General features: G+C 36.2%; 1 protein-coding gene across 14 annotated transcripts in view; it reads left to right on the top strand.

Annotated features, from left to right (window-relative positions):
* The window catches only part of dnmt3ab (DNA (cytosine-5-)-methyltransferase 3 alpha b), a 117,360-nt gene that overhangs the window by 83,331 nt on the left and 13,409 nt on the right, over positions 1-20,620 (top strand). For all 14 annotated transcript variants that reach the window (XM_073927265.1, XM_009293199.5, XM_068214409.2 and 11 more), the window contains 11 exons: positions 823-1,173; positions 3,863-4,021; positions 6,404-6,511; positions 6,619-6,775; positions 9,650-9,784; positions 12,792-12,836; positions 12,927-13,006; positions 14,611-14,723; positions 14,795-14,978; positions 19,553-19,637; positions 20,177-20,322. In XM_073927265.1, the coding sequence (XP_073783366.1) occupies positions 823-1,173; positions 3,863-4,021; positions 6,404-6,511; positions 6,619-6,775; positions 9,650-9,784; positions 12,792-12,836; positions 12,927-13,006; positions 14,611-14,723; positions 14,795-14,978; positions 19,553-19,637; positions 20,177-20,322 (1,563 nt within the window). The remainder of the gene's footprint in view (positions 1-822; positions 1,174-3,862; positions 4,022-6,403; positions 6,512-6,618; positions 6,776-9,649; positions 9,785-12,791; positions 12,837-12,926; positions 13,007-14,610; positions 14,724-14,794; positions 14,979-19,552; positions 19,638-20,176; positions 20,323-20,620) is intronic.

Here is a 20,620-nt window from a genome sequence, read left to right as displayed (position 1 = left end):
AGAAGCTATACAGATATTTATAAACTACAGTAGGGCTTCTTGATTTGAGGCCACATGTTTCTACTCCACACTCATCCCGTCTATTCAGGCACACTCATGAGCTTTTGGCTCCAGAGCCTACCCCCACCCACCCCTTTTTTTTTTGCGGGCTTATATGAATGTATGGACACCATAATGGAGGGAGTGAGCTGAAGAGAGATGTGAGGAGAGCTTTCTGGGGACAGATCCAACTGTTTTCTACACACACTCACACGCCGATCCTTGCCAGGTTCACGTGTGTGTGAGTGAAATTGGAGACGGAGCCGGACCCCAACAGCAGAGAAAGTACAGCTGTGAAAGAGATTCACGTGCGAGTGAGAGAGAAGGAGAGGGTCGAGAGAGGTGCAGCTGTTGGGGATTTGCTGTGAGCTGCTTAAGTCATGGCTTGGCTCGTGTCCTCTGTTTTTGACCTAATAGCTTAGAGTCAGGTTGGACAAACTCACTGAACTCTCCAGAGCGCATCTATCTCAGCCAAGAGAGGGTGGGTAGGTGGGTGTGTGTGTGTGTGGTGGGAGGGTTACGTGCTCATTGTTACGAAGTGATCGCAAACAGCTTTCAATGCAATGAAAAGGAGACTGTTTTCAGCCACTTATCATGCTCAAAGGGGCAACAATCAAGAGGATGGGGATATTTGTGTTGGCACGTGGGCTTAAAGTACTATAAACAAACCGAGTAGTCACTATTACTCAAGGGCCGAACTGTGTAATATTCTTAGGATAAGACACTAGTGTTCTGTGTGCTTTACCTCGTCTTCTTCCTGTCCCGCTGTTCCCTACGTTGCAGGCAGAGAAGAAGGCGAAACTGGTGTCTGTGATGAACTCAATGGAGGACCATGGCGAGGTAGAGTCGGAGCCTAAAAAAGACGTAATCACCGTCCCGCTGCTCTTTCCCCCGCCGATGCCACCAACGCCGCCAACTCCGCCAATGCAGCAGCAACCACCGCAGCCTCAAGCTCAACATCAGACCAACCTCAAACCCCAGCCTTCTCCTCAGCAGCAACCTCCACCATTCCAGCAGCAGCAACAGCAGCAGCCCACAGATCCAGCCTCTCCAACTGTTGCCACCACACCAGAGCCTGTGTCTATAGGGGATGGAGACAAGACCTCACCCAAGTCCACTGAGTCAGAATACGAGGTAGGGCATGCTTGCTCACTATCATTGGTCATTTTAAAGTACGCATTAAAAAGTATTGGGGTTTGAGTGGTTCGTTCCAGCCTGATCTCATAAGGAAACAACTGTTTTATGTGTTTTCCTAACTTTTGCTATGTCACTGTTCATTGAAAAAAGTGAAAGTATTGATTTAGAAGTAAGTGAGCTCTCATATTTTCTCAAACATCAGATTTCAAACTACAAAAATATGTGTATTGTTACGCGTTTAAGTTCTTAAGATATTAAATGGATGAAACGTAGCAATCAGTGAGTCTAGTGATGCTGGATGAACAAGGAGAAGACACAACTGCTGGTTAAGTGAAACAAAAAGTAAGTATTTAATAAAAAGAGAATGTCAAACAATGAACATAGGAAATGTAATGTAGATGTAATTTTAAATAATCGAATTAAACAAAGAAAACAGGAGTGTTGCCAAAACAAAGAAATAAATATAACAAACGATCAACTAAACCCCAACCCACTACACTAACTAACCAAAGAAAAATGCAGAAACAAAACCGTAATCTTCAACATGTAGCTTAACTAAACTTCACAACTACTTCAAAACATAACTACACATGTGGCAACACCTTCATAAACTAACTAACAAATAGAGATACTAAGCTGCTCAAATTACTAGAGTTCTCGTGAAGTACACACTGTTAGCCATTAGCAAAACAAGATTTTATATAATCCAATTCTCATGAAGATTGTTCAGCTTCGCAATAGATACTAAATTGAGCTGCACAAGCTTTATCTAATAAATTAATCACTTAATCGAGAGAAAAACAAAACACAGCAACATCAAACAAACTAAGTAAAACATAAGTGAACAGACCGGCCAACAGAAGTGAGGAGACTGACGGTGAGCCAAGCACTCCTCAAGAACAGCGCAAGCGCACGGCATTCATACTGTGCAAACCAGCTCCTGATTGGCGCGCCGAATGAGTCACGATGGTGATTGACAGCCCCTTCGACCAATGATTGCACACCTAAAACAGGACAGGATACACAGCGGAAGAGAACGCAAAACAGAAAACAAACAACAAAACACCACAAAACTTACAAGAAACGTAACAATATTCGTTCTTAAAAATAGTTTTACAAAAAAAAAAAAACATGCTTTGTTGTCTATTTGCCACTAGTACCTACAAACACTGCCTGTTTTTGACTAGATGTAAATGTTTGCTCAGCTTGCATATTCCCTGTTAATTGTATTTGCAGTTATTGGTTTGTCCACAAGACATCAGTACTGGACCAGGCCTTTCATTCACAGATGAAAAAGATCTAGTAAACTAAACATTAGAGACAGGAAAAAATATTAGATAATTGTGTTTATGAATGCTTGTGTGAGGGGATTAAAGATATCCACACTTATATCATGTTTTTTTTATCAAAACACACAAATACCTGTCACAGACAGATCTTTCTAGTGTACGTGAATCAAGTACTTGCATATAAAATGAAGTAAACTTTAAAAGGGTGTGTGTTTTACTGTTACCGACTCGGTCCCAGTCATTCCCCTCGCTGGCCAGCATCATCACCGGACTTCTAATATATTACGTCATCCTCACTGACTGATTGTCACACACACACCTTCAGCACATCTCATAATCACCTGGCACACACATATAAGCAGCACTCACACACGCTTCAGTGCAAAGTCTTGTTCTGCCCCGGCTAACACTACTGAGCATTTCTCATCCTTGCCTGCTTTCCCGTTGCTTACCTTGGACTGTATCTCGACCTTGTCTTGCCTGCCGTCTGCCCTGAACCCAAGCCTGAATACCGACTTTGATCCTCGCCGCCTGCCTCTGACCCATGCCTGATTACTCGCCTTGTGTTTGCCTGCCGCCAGCCCTTCGACTTAATACTACTGTGTTTGATGTGAGTTCGCACACGGATAACATCTGTGTGCTTATTGTTATTAAACTCTATTTAATAAATATACTGCAAATGGATCCCTCTGTGTCAGACCCTTCGTTATATCTGTGTACACGCAAACATACATGTAAATATAAAACCACGCTTTGGGCTTTATTTGGTTAGTCGGAAAGTTTCCTTAGAGCTTAACCTGTGTTTAGACTTATTATCAAAGCAAAATATCTGACCTCTGACATCTGCTTACTGATAAGCTAATCATTCTCAGAGAAATCCCTGGATTATTCCAAGATATCGTAGAACTGATCTGGCTTAACAGATTTGAAAGTCTGGTTTAAACAACGGCACCCTTCTTTTGTTGAATGGCTCGTCTCATGTGTAAATTGGGAGTAATTTGAAACTTTGTACTATAGTATTGTTGTGATCCGAACTAAAATAGTACAGGTCAAGGCTTTAAAACGCATTCAGATAATAAATGTTCTTGATGACTGATAAAGTAAAATTATGTGTTGTCTTGAGACTTACTGAGGCACATGCTGAAGACAAAGCCCTTTTCTGGAAAGGGGTGGAAAGGAGCAGCTCATTTGCATTTAAAGAAACATCTCCAAAAACGGCATGGTAAAACAAATGATCTGTGTTGTATTTGAACTGAAACTTCACAGAAACCTGACAGTTGTATTACATCTTGAGAAAGGCACCTTATACTGTAGGTAGTTTAAGAGTACTTATGACTTTTCTCCTTTTATTGTGTAAATGTAACGTGATTCATCTTGTTTTGTCTCGTCTGTTGCAGGATGGCCGAGGTTTTGGCATTAACGAGCTAGTGTGGGGAAAGTTACGAGGATACTCCTGGTGGCCGGGCCGGGTCGTATCCTGGAGGATGACTCGACGCAGCCCAGCAGCCGAAGGCACCAGATGGGTTACATGGTTTGGCGATGGCAAGTTTTCTGTGGTGAGTTTCTATTCACTCTTGCTGCACAAAGTGTCAAACAAATTAATTCTTTAAGGCATAGTTCACCCAAAAATGATCATTCTGTCATCATTTACTGACCCTTCACCTGTTCAAAATCTAATTGAGTTTCTAGTAACACTTTACAATATGGGTTGTATTTAATAACAAACAGTGAACAATACATTTATTATAGTATTTTTTCATGCTAATTAGAGAAAATGCATTTGTTCATTGCTAGTGTTAACTTACAGATTTTAATAAGGCATTAGTAGATGTTGAACTATGATTAATAAGTGCTGAACTAGTATTGTTCATATTAATTCATGTTAGAATACTGGCACTAATTGAACTCCATAGTATTACTTTTGCTACTGTCGAAGTTAATGAGTGCCATTAACCTGCATTCTTTACAATATACAGTATTGATTGTTCAATAGAAAAAAGAAACTCATAATGTAATGAATAGATAATGAGTAATCAATGAGGTCATTTTCATTTTTGGTTAATCTGTGTCTTTAAAAAATCACTTTCGTATTTAAGGCCCTGCTCACACTGTGAGATTTCAGCCATGAGGTTGTCATCTCAGACAAATTTAGGAAATCCTAAAAGATTCCTGAAATCCTAGGCTAAAATCTGTGATCTTTGATCGATGGTTTGACATGTTCACAGACAGCCATTTAATATGTTGCAATCAGATTTTTCCTTTGATGAAGTTCTGGCAGTATCAGAAGATTTCAGACTCTTTAATGCAACAGCTGCGTTGAGCCTCAATCTAAGAACCAATAGGAGTGCCGAATCTGCTGACACAAACCATGTGACAATTAACACGACTACAGGAAAATGTCAAACCAGTTTTTTATCTTCTTGGTTTTATTATTGAGACATGCCGTGTGCAAAATTGCTGCCACAGATTGTTTGCTGTGAGGAATCATTTCAGAATGCAGGATAGTAAACGTGTCACGGATGGATGAAGTCAAACTGTAAAGGAGTTTTCTTCTGTGTTTGGCGCATCTTTATTGTTCATTTTGACATTATGACAGCTGATATTTTACAGTGTTTCATAGCAGTCATACTTGTGCAGTCCAACATGTTACAATCATTCAGGATTATAAAAAAAATAGCACAGTGTGATTCTGCCTTAAGGAAACAATAAAAAGGGATAGTTCACTCAAAAATGAAAGTTCTTTATGTGTTGGAGTTTCTTTCTTCTGCTGAAACAAAGGAAGATATACTGATGAATGTTGGAAAAAAGGCCACTGACTTCCATAGAATTTTTTGTTCATACTATGGATATCAATGACTGCTTTTCTCAAACATTCTTCAGTATATCTTGTTTTGTGTTCTAAAAGTTTAGACCCACTTGAGTGTGAGTAAATCATGAGGACAATTTAATTTTTTAGTGAACTATCCCTGTAAGCCTTAATAACAGAATATATTGTATTTCATATTTTATATTCTGCCGAAACTATTTTATTATACAGGGTAAATCAAAAAGAATACCACAACTTTGAAAATCTGTATTTAATTAAAGAAACATGATTGAACCTTTTTCCAGAGATGGGTTGCAGCTGGAAGGGCATGCGCTGCGTAAAAACTTGCTGGATAAGTTGGCGGTTAATTCCGCTGTGGCTACCCCGGATAAAAAAGGGACTAAGCCGACAAGAAAATGAATAATTGAATGAATTAATAATGGAACCTTGGGTAATTAATCAATGTGTAGAGTACTTAACAATTTTGTTTTCCAGTGGAAAGCAAGTTGATAGATGTTCAATATGACCCCCCCTACCCTTCCTCAATTAGTTCCTCAATGTTAGCTGGTAGATTTGGTAGTAACACAATATATTTAATGTTCCCTCATAGAAAAAAATCAGAGGGGGTAAGGTCAAGGCTTCTAGGAGGCCAGTGATGAAGTGCTCTGTTACCCAAATCATTGCTTTGGGTACCTTTCATTCAAATAGGCACAGACAGATAAGTGCCAATGGGATAAGGCCCCATCCTGCTGAATTATGAATTGACGTGCTTCTTCTTCGAGTTGAGGGAACAGCCAATTCTGCAACATTTCCAGATAGGTTTGCCTATGATTCACTTCTGCCGTACTCTATAACACAAAAGCTTTTTGTTGAGCAGACTCCATCTTTGCATTACAACAGAACTGAAGGTATATGGGCCATCAGCACTTCTAGCGACCAAATGAGCAACCAAAAGAACGTTCAGAGCTTCCTTAAATCGACGACAGATAGAGCTTAGCTCTCCTTTTCTTCTTCGCAGAGTTCACGATTTTCAAAGTTGTGGTATTCTTTTGGAATCACCCTGTATTGTTATGTAAAGCACTGCCTTAAATGTTTGTCTAAAATACTTTTGTTGTTCAACTTCATCCTGTAGGTCTGTGTTGAGAAACTGTTGCCTTTGAGTTCCTTCCACAACGCCTTTCACCAGCCAACCTACAATAAGCAACCAATGTACAAGAAAGCCATCTTTGAGGTGCTACAGGTAGGAGTTTATTTTGTGGTACAAACAGAGTACTAAATCAAGCTCAGTTTATTGATATTTTGTGCATTAATAATCTAATGGAACCATTGGACTGTCTTGTCTTACAGGTAGCCAGCACTAGAGCAGGCAAAACCTTCCTCTCTTGCCCAGCGAGCGACGACACTGACTCTTCAAAGTTAGTAGATGTGGAAAATAAAAAGATGATTGAATGGGCCATGTCTGGATTTCAACCCACGGGACCTAAAGGCCTGGATCCACCTGAATGTAAGAATGCCGTGGTTTCCTACTGATATTCATATATCCGTTTGCTTTGCCTTGAAAAATATCAAACTGGTTTAATGGGATAGTTCGCTGAGAAATTAAAATTCTGTCATTTGGATTAGGGCTGCACGATATTGAAAAAATCGGAAAAACTGCAAAAAAATGTAACTGCTAAGAGGTATTTAGCGCTCTCTGGCAATGTATATAGAGGTATGTTTTCAGAATGAGCCTGGTTTGTATATAACTCTGATTGCAGAAGCTTAAGTGTTTACACAAACTTGATCTATTGAAATATGGATATGTGTTACATAAAGTAGCCCTATAACTGTGACGAAATTCAAGTTTATTTGTATTTATTTCAAACTTTTATTAAGATATGTGCGATCTGGGGAGATTTTCTGTTGGTTTTGTCAGTTTGGCATCTGAGTACAGTCGTAGATGCTTTCTAGATGTTTATCCTTTAAGCCTGTACACATGCCAGCACCCGAGGAATTAAGCTTGTAAGGAAATACTAGTCAAATCAAAACTATCCTGACTTCCAGACATGTGCGTGGACACATCACATTCCGATTTTTAGCCCATCATTAATTCTGTTTATTTACTTGAGTAAATGTGTAAATCTATATTTATTCAGTTTTTAAATTAATTACAGTAATATTATTGACTAATATAAAAATGTTCATCTGATTTATGCACAATGCAGTTTATACAGTAATATTTTCTGTCTTTTAGTAGATATATTATATAAGAGACTTGCTTTGTTTATCAAATTAATTGATTCTATTTGGATTTTCATTATAAACATTGAATAAAAGTTAAAAAGATTCTATTTTTTGATTCGATAATCGAAATTGAGCATAAATTTCGATCGATTTCGATTAAAAATTGAAATGGTGGCACCCCTATTGTAAACAACAAACAATTTTAGATAAGACATGCAAGATCAGCCTTTAATTTCAACAATCCTGAAATGTGCTTTGACAGAGAATTTACTTTTCATTTTTTTTCTTGTTCCTGCACTCGGATAAATGAATTATGCACATTAGTTTTGTCTGCTGTAAAACCAAACAGTGAAATTAATCAATGGAAAGGTCTTTTAATCAAATATTTCAGGTTAAATAAAGAAAGATGTCTTATTGATGTGAAATAGTAAATAGTAAACTTAAGCTGACTGAATACATTCTCAGAAATAAAGGTTCAGAAGGTGTGACTAGAACGGTATCTTTACAAAAGGTATACTTTTGTACTTTACAGCTGCACATTAGTACCTTTAGGGTATAATTTTGTACTTTTAAGGTTCACTTTTAAGGTACAATGAGGAACAGATCTGTAATTAATTTGGACAGTAGTAGATTCCGAGTTGGAGACACAGATTTAGAGTCCCACATGAGGTGGTTATTAATTAGCAGATAAGATAAATATTACCAATGCAAACATTATGTGGGCAGGTTACATTGTTACTCTGTGTCCTAACAACACGCTACAGGATGAGATTTGCAGTGATAAGCAATTTGGCTGTCTGCACCAGACGAAACATGACTGAATTTTAATTACAGCCATTCAGAGGCATAGAATAGTCCACTTACTCCACTCCGATGAAATGGTATGGTTCAAAATCTATTTAATACACATTAACCCACTTTAACATCATTAAATGTAGATGCTGAATCATTCACATGTGTTTAGTTCTAAAGTTCAATTTCAAACACTTTATTTTCTTTTCAAGATCTGAGGTGAACTATCTGCTGTTGCTTTAATACATGTCATGTAAAAGGGCATTCAAACCCACAGTATTAGCATTTAACACTGTATAAAGCACATGAGGTGTACCTGAGGTGATCATTGTCAGTTTTCTGTTGTTCAGCTGCAAGAAATAAAAGCCATTTCTAAAATAAACATTTCAGGTGTTGGTATGAACAAAAACTCCTTTTTATATGGAAAATATTCATTTTATCATGTGCCATTGCTTTTGTTTAGGGCACGGTTTTAATCAGCCTTCAGCCTCGATAGACACTTCTGTTGATGTCGTCAATCTGGCAACCTGCGCTTATGTGTGTTTTGAACCAGGCATGTAGTACCTAGTTCAACCACTGGATGTCACATACTGCATCGTTAAGGACTTGTTAGGAACAAGGATTTAGTGGACTCAGACATGGTGCCAAATAGGGTTGTGCCGATCGACGATAGTATTTTAGATAATAGGCAAAGATATCGCCAAGAGCTGAAACATATGATGATTTTAAAGACAATATTTAGCTTGTTTCTCATTAATGTAGACTGCATTAATGTAGATTTTTAAGTGCATTATTGGGTAAAATGAATAGTATTGTTATTTTTAAACATTCATTCATTTTCGTGTCAGCTTAGGCTAAATTTGGTCTGTCAGCGAAAATCTAACAGACGTCTAAGAATAGGCCAAAACTAGACTAGTCATCAAATAAACATAAATGAATGACTACAAATATACAGTCTGTCTAATCTGTCTATTTGACTACTAGACTAGTTTTAGGCTATTCTTGGATGTCTATTAGATTTTCACTGATAGCCCAAGTTTAGCCTTGTTTTAGCCAAGCTGTCTACAAAATTATTTGCTGGGAGGCATCCAGGAGCAAGGTTAACAATCAAAATATAGATAATAAATGAAATATAAACAAAAAAAACTCTAAAGATACAGGATGTTTTTGTCTCTCAGTATATACTTAGTGGTTATCACAATAAATACCAGACAACACAGTGAAATATCATTAATTTCTCTCACATATTTTGAGTAATCTGCACTTTACATCTTCTCAATCTGAATCAGCTTTTACAGTATGGTATTTACTTCATGAAAGATTTGTTTTTCTAACTGTACATGTGTTGTTGTGCCTCCATCAGCGGAGCCCTATGAGATGTGTGAGTGGGTGGAGCCAGAGGCGGCGTCATACTTGCCCCCACCAGCCAAAAAGCCCCGCAAGAGCACAGTCACAGAGAAACCCAAGGTCAAAGAAATGATCGACGAGCGGACTCGAGGTGAGCAGACACTCTCACTCAACCCGGTTCACAGAGTTCAAGCCTGTAAACACACACACACACACACACATGCTAAATCAGGATTAGAGCACTCATCTGCTCAGCCGGCGCAGTGTAAACACTAGAGGGTGTGTCTGGAACTATGACGAGGCTTGTTTTTAATCTTGCCAGTTTAAAGAGATACGCTTTGAGATATGGCACATGCTCAAATTTTGTTGGCAAAGGCGTTCAAAATAGAACTTTTAAGATAATCCTAAAAGTTCTCATGTTTTAGAAGAGGAAAAGCTCAAAGGTATATTAAAGAAAAGGGCTGGTAAATCAGCATGCAGCTTTATTTACTAATCAAATGGAGAAAAAGTGGAGCAGGGTTGCACCATCTCCTTTGTTGGTTCAATAGAGAGGCAAAAGTTTAACTCCACTTGGAACTGTTTGGTAATTCATACAGTGGTGTGTATATTTCTTTAATCATGTTGTGTATTTATTGGATAAAATGCTTAAATGGTAAATGTAATGCTTGATATTAATAAAAAAAATTATCAATTTAATTTATATTATGCACTTAAATTTATATCATTCATACCAAGTATGGTCTGTTAAATGTGTATAATGATGATAATCATGATAATAATACATAATACATTTTAATATATTTATGTAAATATATATTCTTAACTGTAATATAGTATATGTATAATATTATTGTTATTACCTTAAATAATTATATTTATTCATTTTCTTTTCGGCTTAGTCCTTTTGTTAATCAGGAGTCACCACAACCGAATGAACCGCCTATATTCAGAATTACTTTAATCAATATTATTATTTATTGAATTATTTTTTTAAATGTAATTTATATGATTACAGAAATCATTCTAATATTTAATATCTAATCATAATTGAAATAAATATTATAAATAAACATATTTAAATGAATATTAAACAATATCTCAATATATATTTAGTTAAATATCAATACTAGTTATTAATATCTTTTTTTATTTACTGTGGAAACTGGCAAAGATTTTCTTAGGATCACTTAATAAATAAACAGCATTTTACAATAAAATAGAAATCATTTGTAACGGTTGCGTATGTATGCTATGCACACAGGGATAATTCCACATACAGCTTAATTATGAGAATGGTCAAATAGGCCGGGGTCAAATACCAGCATAAACATTATAGTAAGCAATTCAGAAGCATAATCAAAAAACAGGCGAGAGGTTAAGTGCAGGCAGCAAGGAATCAAAACACGATAAACAGTCCAAAGTCAAAAACACTGGAAACAAGGAGACCCCTCTTACATAAGGACAGCAACAGCTTAACAATACTCTGCAACATTTGTGTGGAACAGAGGGGTTTAAATAGTGGTCATGAGTATCAGCTATGAGTATCTAATTAGTCAGGATCTGGAACTAGTTGTTTATGTGTGTGTGTGCGTGTGTGTGGTCCATGGCTGGGTTTTGAAATCCATCATGAGGCAGGATTGTAGTTTGTGTGAGTGTGAATGTTTTCCAGCAATCTCTGGTGGTTAGATCGCTGCTGATCGTGACAGTAACATAATTATTGAAAAAAATTTGCACAAAAAGTAACTGAATGTTTATACTGAAGTGCGTATAAAGACATATGACAAAGATAAAGATAAAGATCTTAAAACCAATGGATTTATATTTTACACAGGGTTTTAACCAGCAGTACGAACTAGTTTGCCTTTAGATAATTGTTGATGTGGCAACTGAAATAATTGACTCTGAATTTTGCATTCATTTTTAATTGAGTTCAAGATTTTAAATAATTAAACCGCCTGTCATCAATTATTTCTGACATATTTAATATATTTATTATATCATATTTTACCAGGATTTGTTGGTGTGCTACAATGCTGAAAAAAATTCAATCTACAAAAAAAAGTCAATTTATTTTCAGTAATATTCTAGTTAATGTTTATACAGAGCTCGGCAAATATCAGGTTACTTGTAAAATCATGTACAAATTTGTTAACAGAATCTTTTATTTTATATTCCTCCACCCCCCTCCTAATTTTCTTATATGCTGTTTTTTATACTATACTATTTAGTATGACATTATATACTATTATAAAATGCATTATTTTTGTATTTTCACTCACTCACTTTTCTTTGACTTAATCCCTAATTTTTCAGGGGTTGCCACAGTGGAATGAACTGACAATTTATTTTTAATCTTAAAATGAGATACATTTTTAAATATTTTTTAAATGTGCCTTTGTCATTTTAGTAGAAACAAATTGGTTAAAATGTACAAGAAAACACAAATTTTACCACTAACAACAACGGCTCCAACAACCTCCCTAAACCTATATATTTTCCTAATATTGTCCCAAAATATGGACAAACTCTTCAGTGTTACATTCAGCAATGAAATTAACACCACACTGAACTGAACTTAACTGAACTTCAACTCTGAAATCTGCATTTTACTAGAACTTCTATGTTAAGGGGCTGACACAGTCTACATTGTGGAAGAGCTTTATAAATAAACTTGAATTGAATAGAATTGAATTGAATATCGCACCACTTCAATAAGTAGCATTATTTCACTTTATGAAATTCAGGCCAGCAAAATAATACTTAGTTTTGAATAATTAATAGTATGTTGTTGGATTAAACAGTATGTTGCAATGCTTTTTTTGTAATTGTATTTGTATTTATATTATAATGTAGTGTCATGGTGTCCCTGTTACTGGGAGTAGGATAATCTGAACTTCACATCAAGGACCACAATGGAAATAAAAAATAGTTTTAAAAACTGTATTGTGTAAATCTTTGACGTATTAAGTATATTCACTTATTTTTTTTGTCATATAAAAGAAAGAAAGAAATGAAAAATAATCGAAATAATCTAAATATAATCGAGACATAAACCACTGGAGTGTCCATTCAGCAATAATTTAAGTTGAAAATGCTCCAGATGCTCGAAAGACTGGAAAGTTTTCCATTATTGAACAGTTTTGTCTGTTGTTTTTCAGAGAGGCTTGTGTTCGATGTCCGTCAGAAATGTAGAAACATTGAAGGTATGTTTTCCGCATAGAGATGTGTTTTATTACTGTCTGTCAGTGTCAGAATATTCTCTAGTGAAATCTCTTTGTCTTTCCACGCTTCAGACATCTGCATCTCCTGCGGCAGCCTGTATGTTTCCCTGGAGCACCCGCTCTTCATTGGAGGAATGTGCCAGAGCTGTACGGTAAACGCCAGGAAATCCCTGCTTCCCACTTCCTTGAGGGCTGCTTTGTTTGCCTGCTTGTGATTTTATTATCTACATTATTGGCAGTGACTTTGACTTTGACTTTTAAGTCACACACACACACTGTTTGCTGTATCTGATCATTAGCACAGATTTAAAGATTTAATAGTAATAAATATCATTAAATGAGTGTTCAAAGGTAAAGAAAACTACTACGTTTAGTCAAGATTTAGGGATCAAAGCAACTGTCACCTAAATGCAATCTGTTATTTAGGAGTTAGAACAGTTGTGAGGTAATGTTGTTAGTGAGTAAAGTAGCTACACAAAGTTATGCTAATGCTAGTTTAAAGTATAATTATGTGAGTTAATGTTGTTAGTGAGCATAGTAGCTACACAGAGTTTTGCTAATGCTAGTTTAAAGCATTGTTAGGTAAGGTTTCATTTGTTAACTATATTATTTAATAAGCAATCAATGAAAATACTATGCTAATTTCAGCATTTACAAATTGATTATTAAAGGAACACTCCACTTTTTTTTTGGAAATGGTACAACTCCCCTAGTGTTAAACAATCAAATTTTACTATTTTTGAATCTATTTTGCTAAATTCCTGGCTGGTTTTAGCTGGTCAACCAGGCTGGTTTTAGAGGGGTTTTGGCCATTCCAGACTGGTTTCCAGCCATTTCCAGCCTGGTCTTAGCTGCTCAGACTGAGAGATGACCAGCTAAAACCATCTTGACCAGCCTAGCCAGGCTGGAAGCCCAGCTAAAATGTCCAGCTTAAACCAGACTCTTTAAGCTGGTTTTAGCTGGATTTAGCTGGTCATTTTCCAGCCTGTCTAGCTAAGACCAGGCTGGAAATGGCTGGTAACCAGCCTGGAAATGGCCAAAACCCCTCTAAAACCAGCCTGGTTGACCAGCTAAAACCAGCCAACCAGCCTATGTTGGTTTAAGCTGTTTTTTTTAGTAGGGCGGGAGCACTTTTAGCTTAGTTTAGCATAATCCATTGAACCAGATTAGACCATTTGCATCTCGTTCAATTGTTTTTAACATTTTGATAATTTTCCTGTCACTGTCACCTAGTTACCTAGCTAGGGACTATTTTCAGGTGTTGAGTAATATCATTGCACCTGCTGCAGCCATGGTACAGATGAGAGTATAGTTCCTAGACAGCTCTTCCATTGGTCTTAGTACACAATGTAACTACAGAAGAGTCAAACTTTAAAAAGGAAAGCTATTAAAACTTTATTTATTTTATTTATTATTTTTGAGCGACAGGCTAATGGTCTAATCCGATTTAATGATTTATGCTAAGCTAAGCTAAGCTAAAAGTGCTCCTGCAAGACATTGAGATGGCCTGAATGGATTCAAAAATGGTCAAACTCAACTGTATAACTCTATGTACTCAAAAAGGGTGTGTTCCTTTAAGATAAGCAGTTTTTTGGAAGTGATTTCATAAAGTACAATGTTTTGGAAGTTTTTTAAATATAAACTGCAAACTCCCAGAAAGAAGTCCTCTCATCAGTACATGCCGATATTCCAGCTTTCTTCTATTTGGCAATCCTCTATAAACAAATGAACTTTTTATGCGTTTGTCCTTTTATAGAACTGCTTTCTAGAATGTGCGTATCAATACGATGACGATGGCTACCAGTCCTACTGTACCATCTGCTGTGGAGGGAGGGAAGTGCTCATGTGCGGAAACAATAACTGTTGCAGGTAAAACTGAACTCTGATGCTCAGTTTTTCTATACTGTCCTTCAGTCCTTCACCTCTAAGTTGTCCTGCAGGTGTTTCTGTGTAGAGTGTGTGGATTTGTTGGTGGGTCCTGGTGCGGCGCAGGCAGCTATTAAAGAAGACCCATGGAATTGCTATATGTGTGGACTGAAGACTCAGTATGGCCTGTTGGAGCGCCGGGCTGATTGGCCTTGCAGACTGCAGCACTTCTTTGCCAACAATCACGACCAAGAATTTGTAAGTGACATATACTGTTTTATATCTTAATATTGGCAGTTTGAGCGAGCCCTGTCTTAAAATCAGCTCTGACTAATAGGGCTGCACAATATATCGTTTTTGCATCAATGACGCAATGTGTGCATTCACAATAATCACATCACAAGATATGCAATGTTGAGTCGGAATTATAGTTGACCAGGAGCTACAGAATTGTATTTACTTACTATATTTAAACGAAATTTAGATATGAGCTAAAAACCTTATTTAATATTTTTGTCTTGTTTTTAGTCCAAATATCTTCAATTCAAAGCAAAAACAAAGTTATTTTTCTTGCCCACTGACATAGTTTTGTTTGTTTTCAGGAAAAACTTAAAATAATAAAAAGTTGAAAACAAATAATATTTTTACTTATTTTTAGATATAAAAATAATTTTTAGATATTTGGACTAGAAACGAGACAAAACAGTCACAGAGAAAAGCATTTTTTGCCATTGTGGTAATTCAAAATCTGCACTTAAATACTGTTAGACTCCATAGAAAACCTTGACATAATGCTATTAAAATTATTTTATGAAAATATCCCATATCGCAATATTTATCACAGAAAAATAAAATATCACAATATCAGGTTTTCTAATATTGTGTAATCTAATTTCTAATACTATACCATTTATTATTAATAGACAAGCTCTGAAGCTCCCAGTGTCAGGCATTGGCTTTTTTGATCTGAAAGGAATTAGGCTGTGTCTTGGCTGGCTAACATCGGTAGAAATTCTGCTGCATTTAAAAAATGGGAAACTCGCCTAAACTTTGTGCTACTTGTTTGGATTTAGAGTAATATTCTGCGATCACAGAATCGCTAAATTCTGGATGGACTGCTCTCAACCGCTGCCTGTTTTTCAAGCTTTAAAAAGGAAAATGATCAAAACTCTTTTTAAAATTATTTTGAACGTAATGCTAATGGTCAAATTCGATTCAATTCATTGTGCTAAGCTAAGCTAAAAGTGTCCCAGTCGGAATAAGAAATCAACCGCATGGATTCTAAAAATGCTCTGGGAGACTTGTTAAACTTGCCTTTTTCAATAAAAGGTGGAGTGTTTTTGTAAAGACGGGTAAAATAACAGCGAAACTGGATTTGGTTACTCAAAATTAAAGTCAAAACATTAATATCATTCAATGTTATTGCGTCTTTGTGCTCATTCAGCGTTTCTAATTATCAATTTTAAAAACAGTTGTGCTGCTATTTTCGTAAACATTTTTAAATATCTTGAATATTAAAATGTAAATTATGTAATTATATAAAAGTATATATAATTGTAATCATATGCTTCCATCCGCATTTTTATGCACATTTATAGGATATCACATTTAAAAAATGCTGGATTGGAATGCTAAAGTGAACATGCATTAAAAATACACCTAAACAACATACAGTAACAAATATTAGCTCCCTTTGAATTTATTTATTTTTATTAAACATTTCTCAAACAGAGCAAGGAATTTTTTACAGTATGTTTAATAATATTTTTTCCCTTGGAAAAAGTCTTATTTGATTTATTTCAGCTACAATAAAAGCACTTTTTATTTTTTTAAACACCATTTTAGGGACAAAATTATTAGCCCCTTTACACTATATTTTTTTCCCGATAGTCTACAGAACAAACCATCATTAAAAAATTGTCTAATTACCCTAACCTGCCCAGTTAACCTAATTAACCTAGTTAAGCCTTTAAATCACAATTTGAGCTGTACAGAAGTGTCTTGAAACATATGTAGTAAATATCAGTTATTGTCATCATGACAAAGATAACATTTTATTAGAAATTGTTATTAGAAATCAGTTCTTAAAACTATTATGATTAGAAATGCGTAAAAAAAAATCTTCTCTCCAGTAAACAGAAATTGGGAAAAAAATAAACAGGTGGATAATAATTTAGAGGGGCTAATAATTCCACTTCAACTATATGTGCTAATTTGAGGCAGATGTTTTGTTATTATTTGTTAAAAGAATATGTGCATAAACTTATTCGAAAACACATTTGCAGGATACAGTTCTCAGTGTGCATTAAAGATCTTGTGATTTTGCCACAACAGGTGATAACTGGACTAAAAAGCACACTGATCACATAGTTTCATTGTTTGTTTTAATAATTCTAAAAAATAAGAACTGTCCCAGAACTGTCTAAGATGATGGTGTTCCCAAACATCCATCAGGGATCCTCCTCAAAAGTCAAAATAACATGACAGTAAATGCTATTGAGTTCTGTCTGCCACAATCTGATGAAAATGAGAAACAATTGTTTCCTTGAAGGAATATTCTTTTTTTATTGACATCCTCACACACTACAGTAGTTTGATTGTATTGTCTTGAACACATGGGACTGAAACAATCCTTTATTCTTGTTTATTAATTTTTGCAGTATTCAAATTTTCTGTTGAAGTAATATATTCAACTATAGATGGAATTTATTTACTTTTTTTTTTAAATTGCGTGTATTAATGCATTTATTCATTTATTTAGTTATTTTACTATTATTTGTTTGTTTAAAGGGTTAATACAACCAAACATTATCAAAAATTATCCTATGATCAACTCACCCTCAAGGCATGTTTGGGTACTTTAGTTTTTTCATTCAAATTCAATCAAAGGCATTTTAAAAATGATCTTGCCCTTTTCCAGTTGTACAATGCCAACGGTCAGCTGGTTTTTATCAGGACACTAAGAGAATAAAGCACATCTATTCATAAGAAATGGAGGCGGGTATGATGAATAAGTGTTTTCTTTAGTGAATCCATGCAGTTTTGTAATAAAAATATCCATATTTAAAATTATAAATATATTTTGTGTTACTTCCAATTACTGTACTCCAGTCTCCTAATTTCCAGGGCATTTTCAGTGCATTATTAGCACCATCTAATAAATAAGAGTGAGTGAAAATGTCCCAGTACAAACAAGGAAATGAAATGGGACCCTATCACACACCCGGCACAATAAGGCGCAAGATGTGTTTGACGCGATTTGATGCTATTTTCAGACCAGCGCAACCCTAATTCTCCCGTTTTGTGCCATGTTGTTTAAATAGCAAATCTATTTGCCTGACTTTGTGGACTCATGGGTGTGCTGGTCTAAAAAGGAAGTGTGTTAAGGCGCATTGTTGGTGTGATGCTATTTTAAAAAACTGAAGTAGACCACGCTATTGACCAACTGAAAGCTGGTCTAAAGTCCAGAGCAGAGGCGTTAGTTATGCACCTGTGCAGGTTCAAACACTTACACATTGCTTACATCATTTCCTAGTACAACACCATTTCCTTACCCCATGAAAGTAAAGAAGTAAAGTAAAGGATTAAAGTAAAAAGAACGTAATGAGGCAGAGTGGAGGAGACTCATTCTTTATCCTCACACTGCAGATGGTCTGTTTATCACTTATCTTGCTAGTGAAGCTTTCAGTTTTTCCACTTACAAAGTCTGTCATGTAAATAGCAAATGCGCCATGGCACAACGCAACTGAGTCTTAAAGGGAATGTGAGATGAGACTCTGATTGATTTAATGCACATTATACTCAAAACACACCCATAACTACTTAAGAGAATAAGCACTACCCTGTTACACCATGCATCAGGGCGCAAAGCATATTTTTCTGTCCATAAAATAGTGGATTCGAACATGCCCTTAATGCTTTTGTAAAATTGTACAAAAGCACGCACATCCCTCTTAACTGGGTGCTCAGCTAAAAAAACGCAAAAGGTGCAAATAAATATTCATCAAAGGCAGCAACCCAAGCTCCAAAAATAAAAATTCATTAAATTAAAAAAGTTTGGGCTGTTTGAGCCCAAAAAAAAAAAAAAAAAACGCTTTTAAGCCATACACTTTAGACTTTGCGCCTAGGTCGTTACAATAGAGCAGGAGAAAAGTTGTTTATGAAAAAGTCTGGAAACCTCAAATTAACATTACACATTTTCTTTCTTATTTACATGCTATATTGTTACTATAAATATCACACTCCTCCTATAAATCGTTGTTTGAGCAGCTGTTGCAATTGTAATCAAGAACGGCGTGGTTTACAGTACAAACGCTGATGATTTGAGAGATTTATTATGCAATTATACGACTCCATTTGCTTTCCAGACCATGTGAAAGAGCGCCTTGGCTGACATCCATTTGCGCTTGAAGAGCAGCCAGAAAGTGTTACAGTTGCTGCGCATTGTGCTTTTGACTACACATCTCCACATCATAGAGTTTTAGCTTACACACTCCACTTTCTCGATGCAACAAAAGTACAGGTTAGCAAAGCATTTCCCATTGTTAGCGCTACTGAATGCTAAGATGTTTAACAAAGACCTCAGATAAGAAGGCACACTTAATCACGGGGAAAATGGCTAATGAAACAGCCTGGAGATACTGCGTTTATTGTACAGCCGCTCGACAATAAACCCTTGTTACTGGACTGGTTTAATGTAAAGGCTTCTTTGTTGGAAATGAACAGTATGTACAGACAGGTGCTCTTTTTAATAACAGAGCCGTGTGATTTAATGGCCTCTCTCTCTTGTCTTCTTGTCTGTCTCTCTTCCATCTTTTTTTCTTCTCTTTCAGGAACCACCAAGGCTCTACCCTCCGGTTTTGGCAGAGAACAGAAAACCCATTCGCGTCCTGTCACTTTTTGATGGGATCGCAACAGGTTAGCGAAGAGCGTCCGCCCTTCCTTTCATCCTCTCAGCAGAAAAAATAGTGCTGATCACATTACACTTGTCCTAGCTTTTAAAGTGCACTTAGCTGAACTGTTCACTCCCATCGATAGCATGTGTGATTTTTTACTACTGGGATTAACTGCAGTCGCAGGTTTGACCCTGTTTATGGGTCGTGTTTGTACTGTACTTAAAGCCTGATTATTTTGTGGCACGAGCATATTTAGCAGCCAAAGAGCGGTTTAACTGGTCGCTAAATGCTCAATTAAATCCATTTTTAAATCCATCATTAATGTGATTTCAAGATGACTGATGTTTTATTTTGATTTGATCACAACTGTAGACTCAGGTTGTATTTATTTTTCTGTAGTTAATTACATTTAAAAAAATGTATTACTTGACAGCATGATAAAAACACAAAAAAATGCCACTGCGTCCATATTTGGTCATGACTTGCATTTGTCATACAGCTAATGACTCTCACAGAGTTAAAATAAATATATAATAAACCTTTGTTTTCCTGGTATTCAAGGGCTGCTGGTTCTAAGGGAGCTGGGCATCCAGGTGGAGCGTTATGTGGCCTCAGAAGTGTGCGAGGACTCCATCACTGTAGGCATCGTCCGGCACCAGGGGCGCATTATGTATGTGGGTGACGTGAGACAACTCACCCGAAAAAACGTGAGTGTCATCTTTGTTGGAGTTAACCAACTTCTTTTTCTGCAAATGTGGCAGCCATCTTGGATCTTAAGGGCCATTTTCATTTTGTCTTTTTTTAGCTGCAGTTCATAACTTCTTTGTCCCAAACTGTTTTTTTTCTCTCTCACACGGAGAGCTGGAATAAATGTTGGATTGAAAGAGAACGAGTTCTAAGGAACTTTTCTTTTCATTTTGGATTTAAAGAACAATCTCCTGTTCTGAAATTTGAATGTTATGGCAGTTAGAGATTAGACCATACAGATATTGGAACCTGTACTGT

The sequence above is a fragment of the Danio rerio genome, chromosome 17, assembly GCF_049306965.1.
Source record: "Danio rerio strain Tuebingen ecotype United States chromosome 17, GRCz12tu, whole genome shotgun sequence".
NCBI classification, from domain to species: Eukaryota; Metazoa; Chordata; class Actinopteri; order Cypriniformes; family Danionidae; genus Danio; species Danio rerio.
Note: the sequence above shows the minus strand (reverse complement) of the source record. Positions and strands in the feature narration are given on the sequence as shown.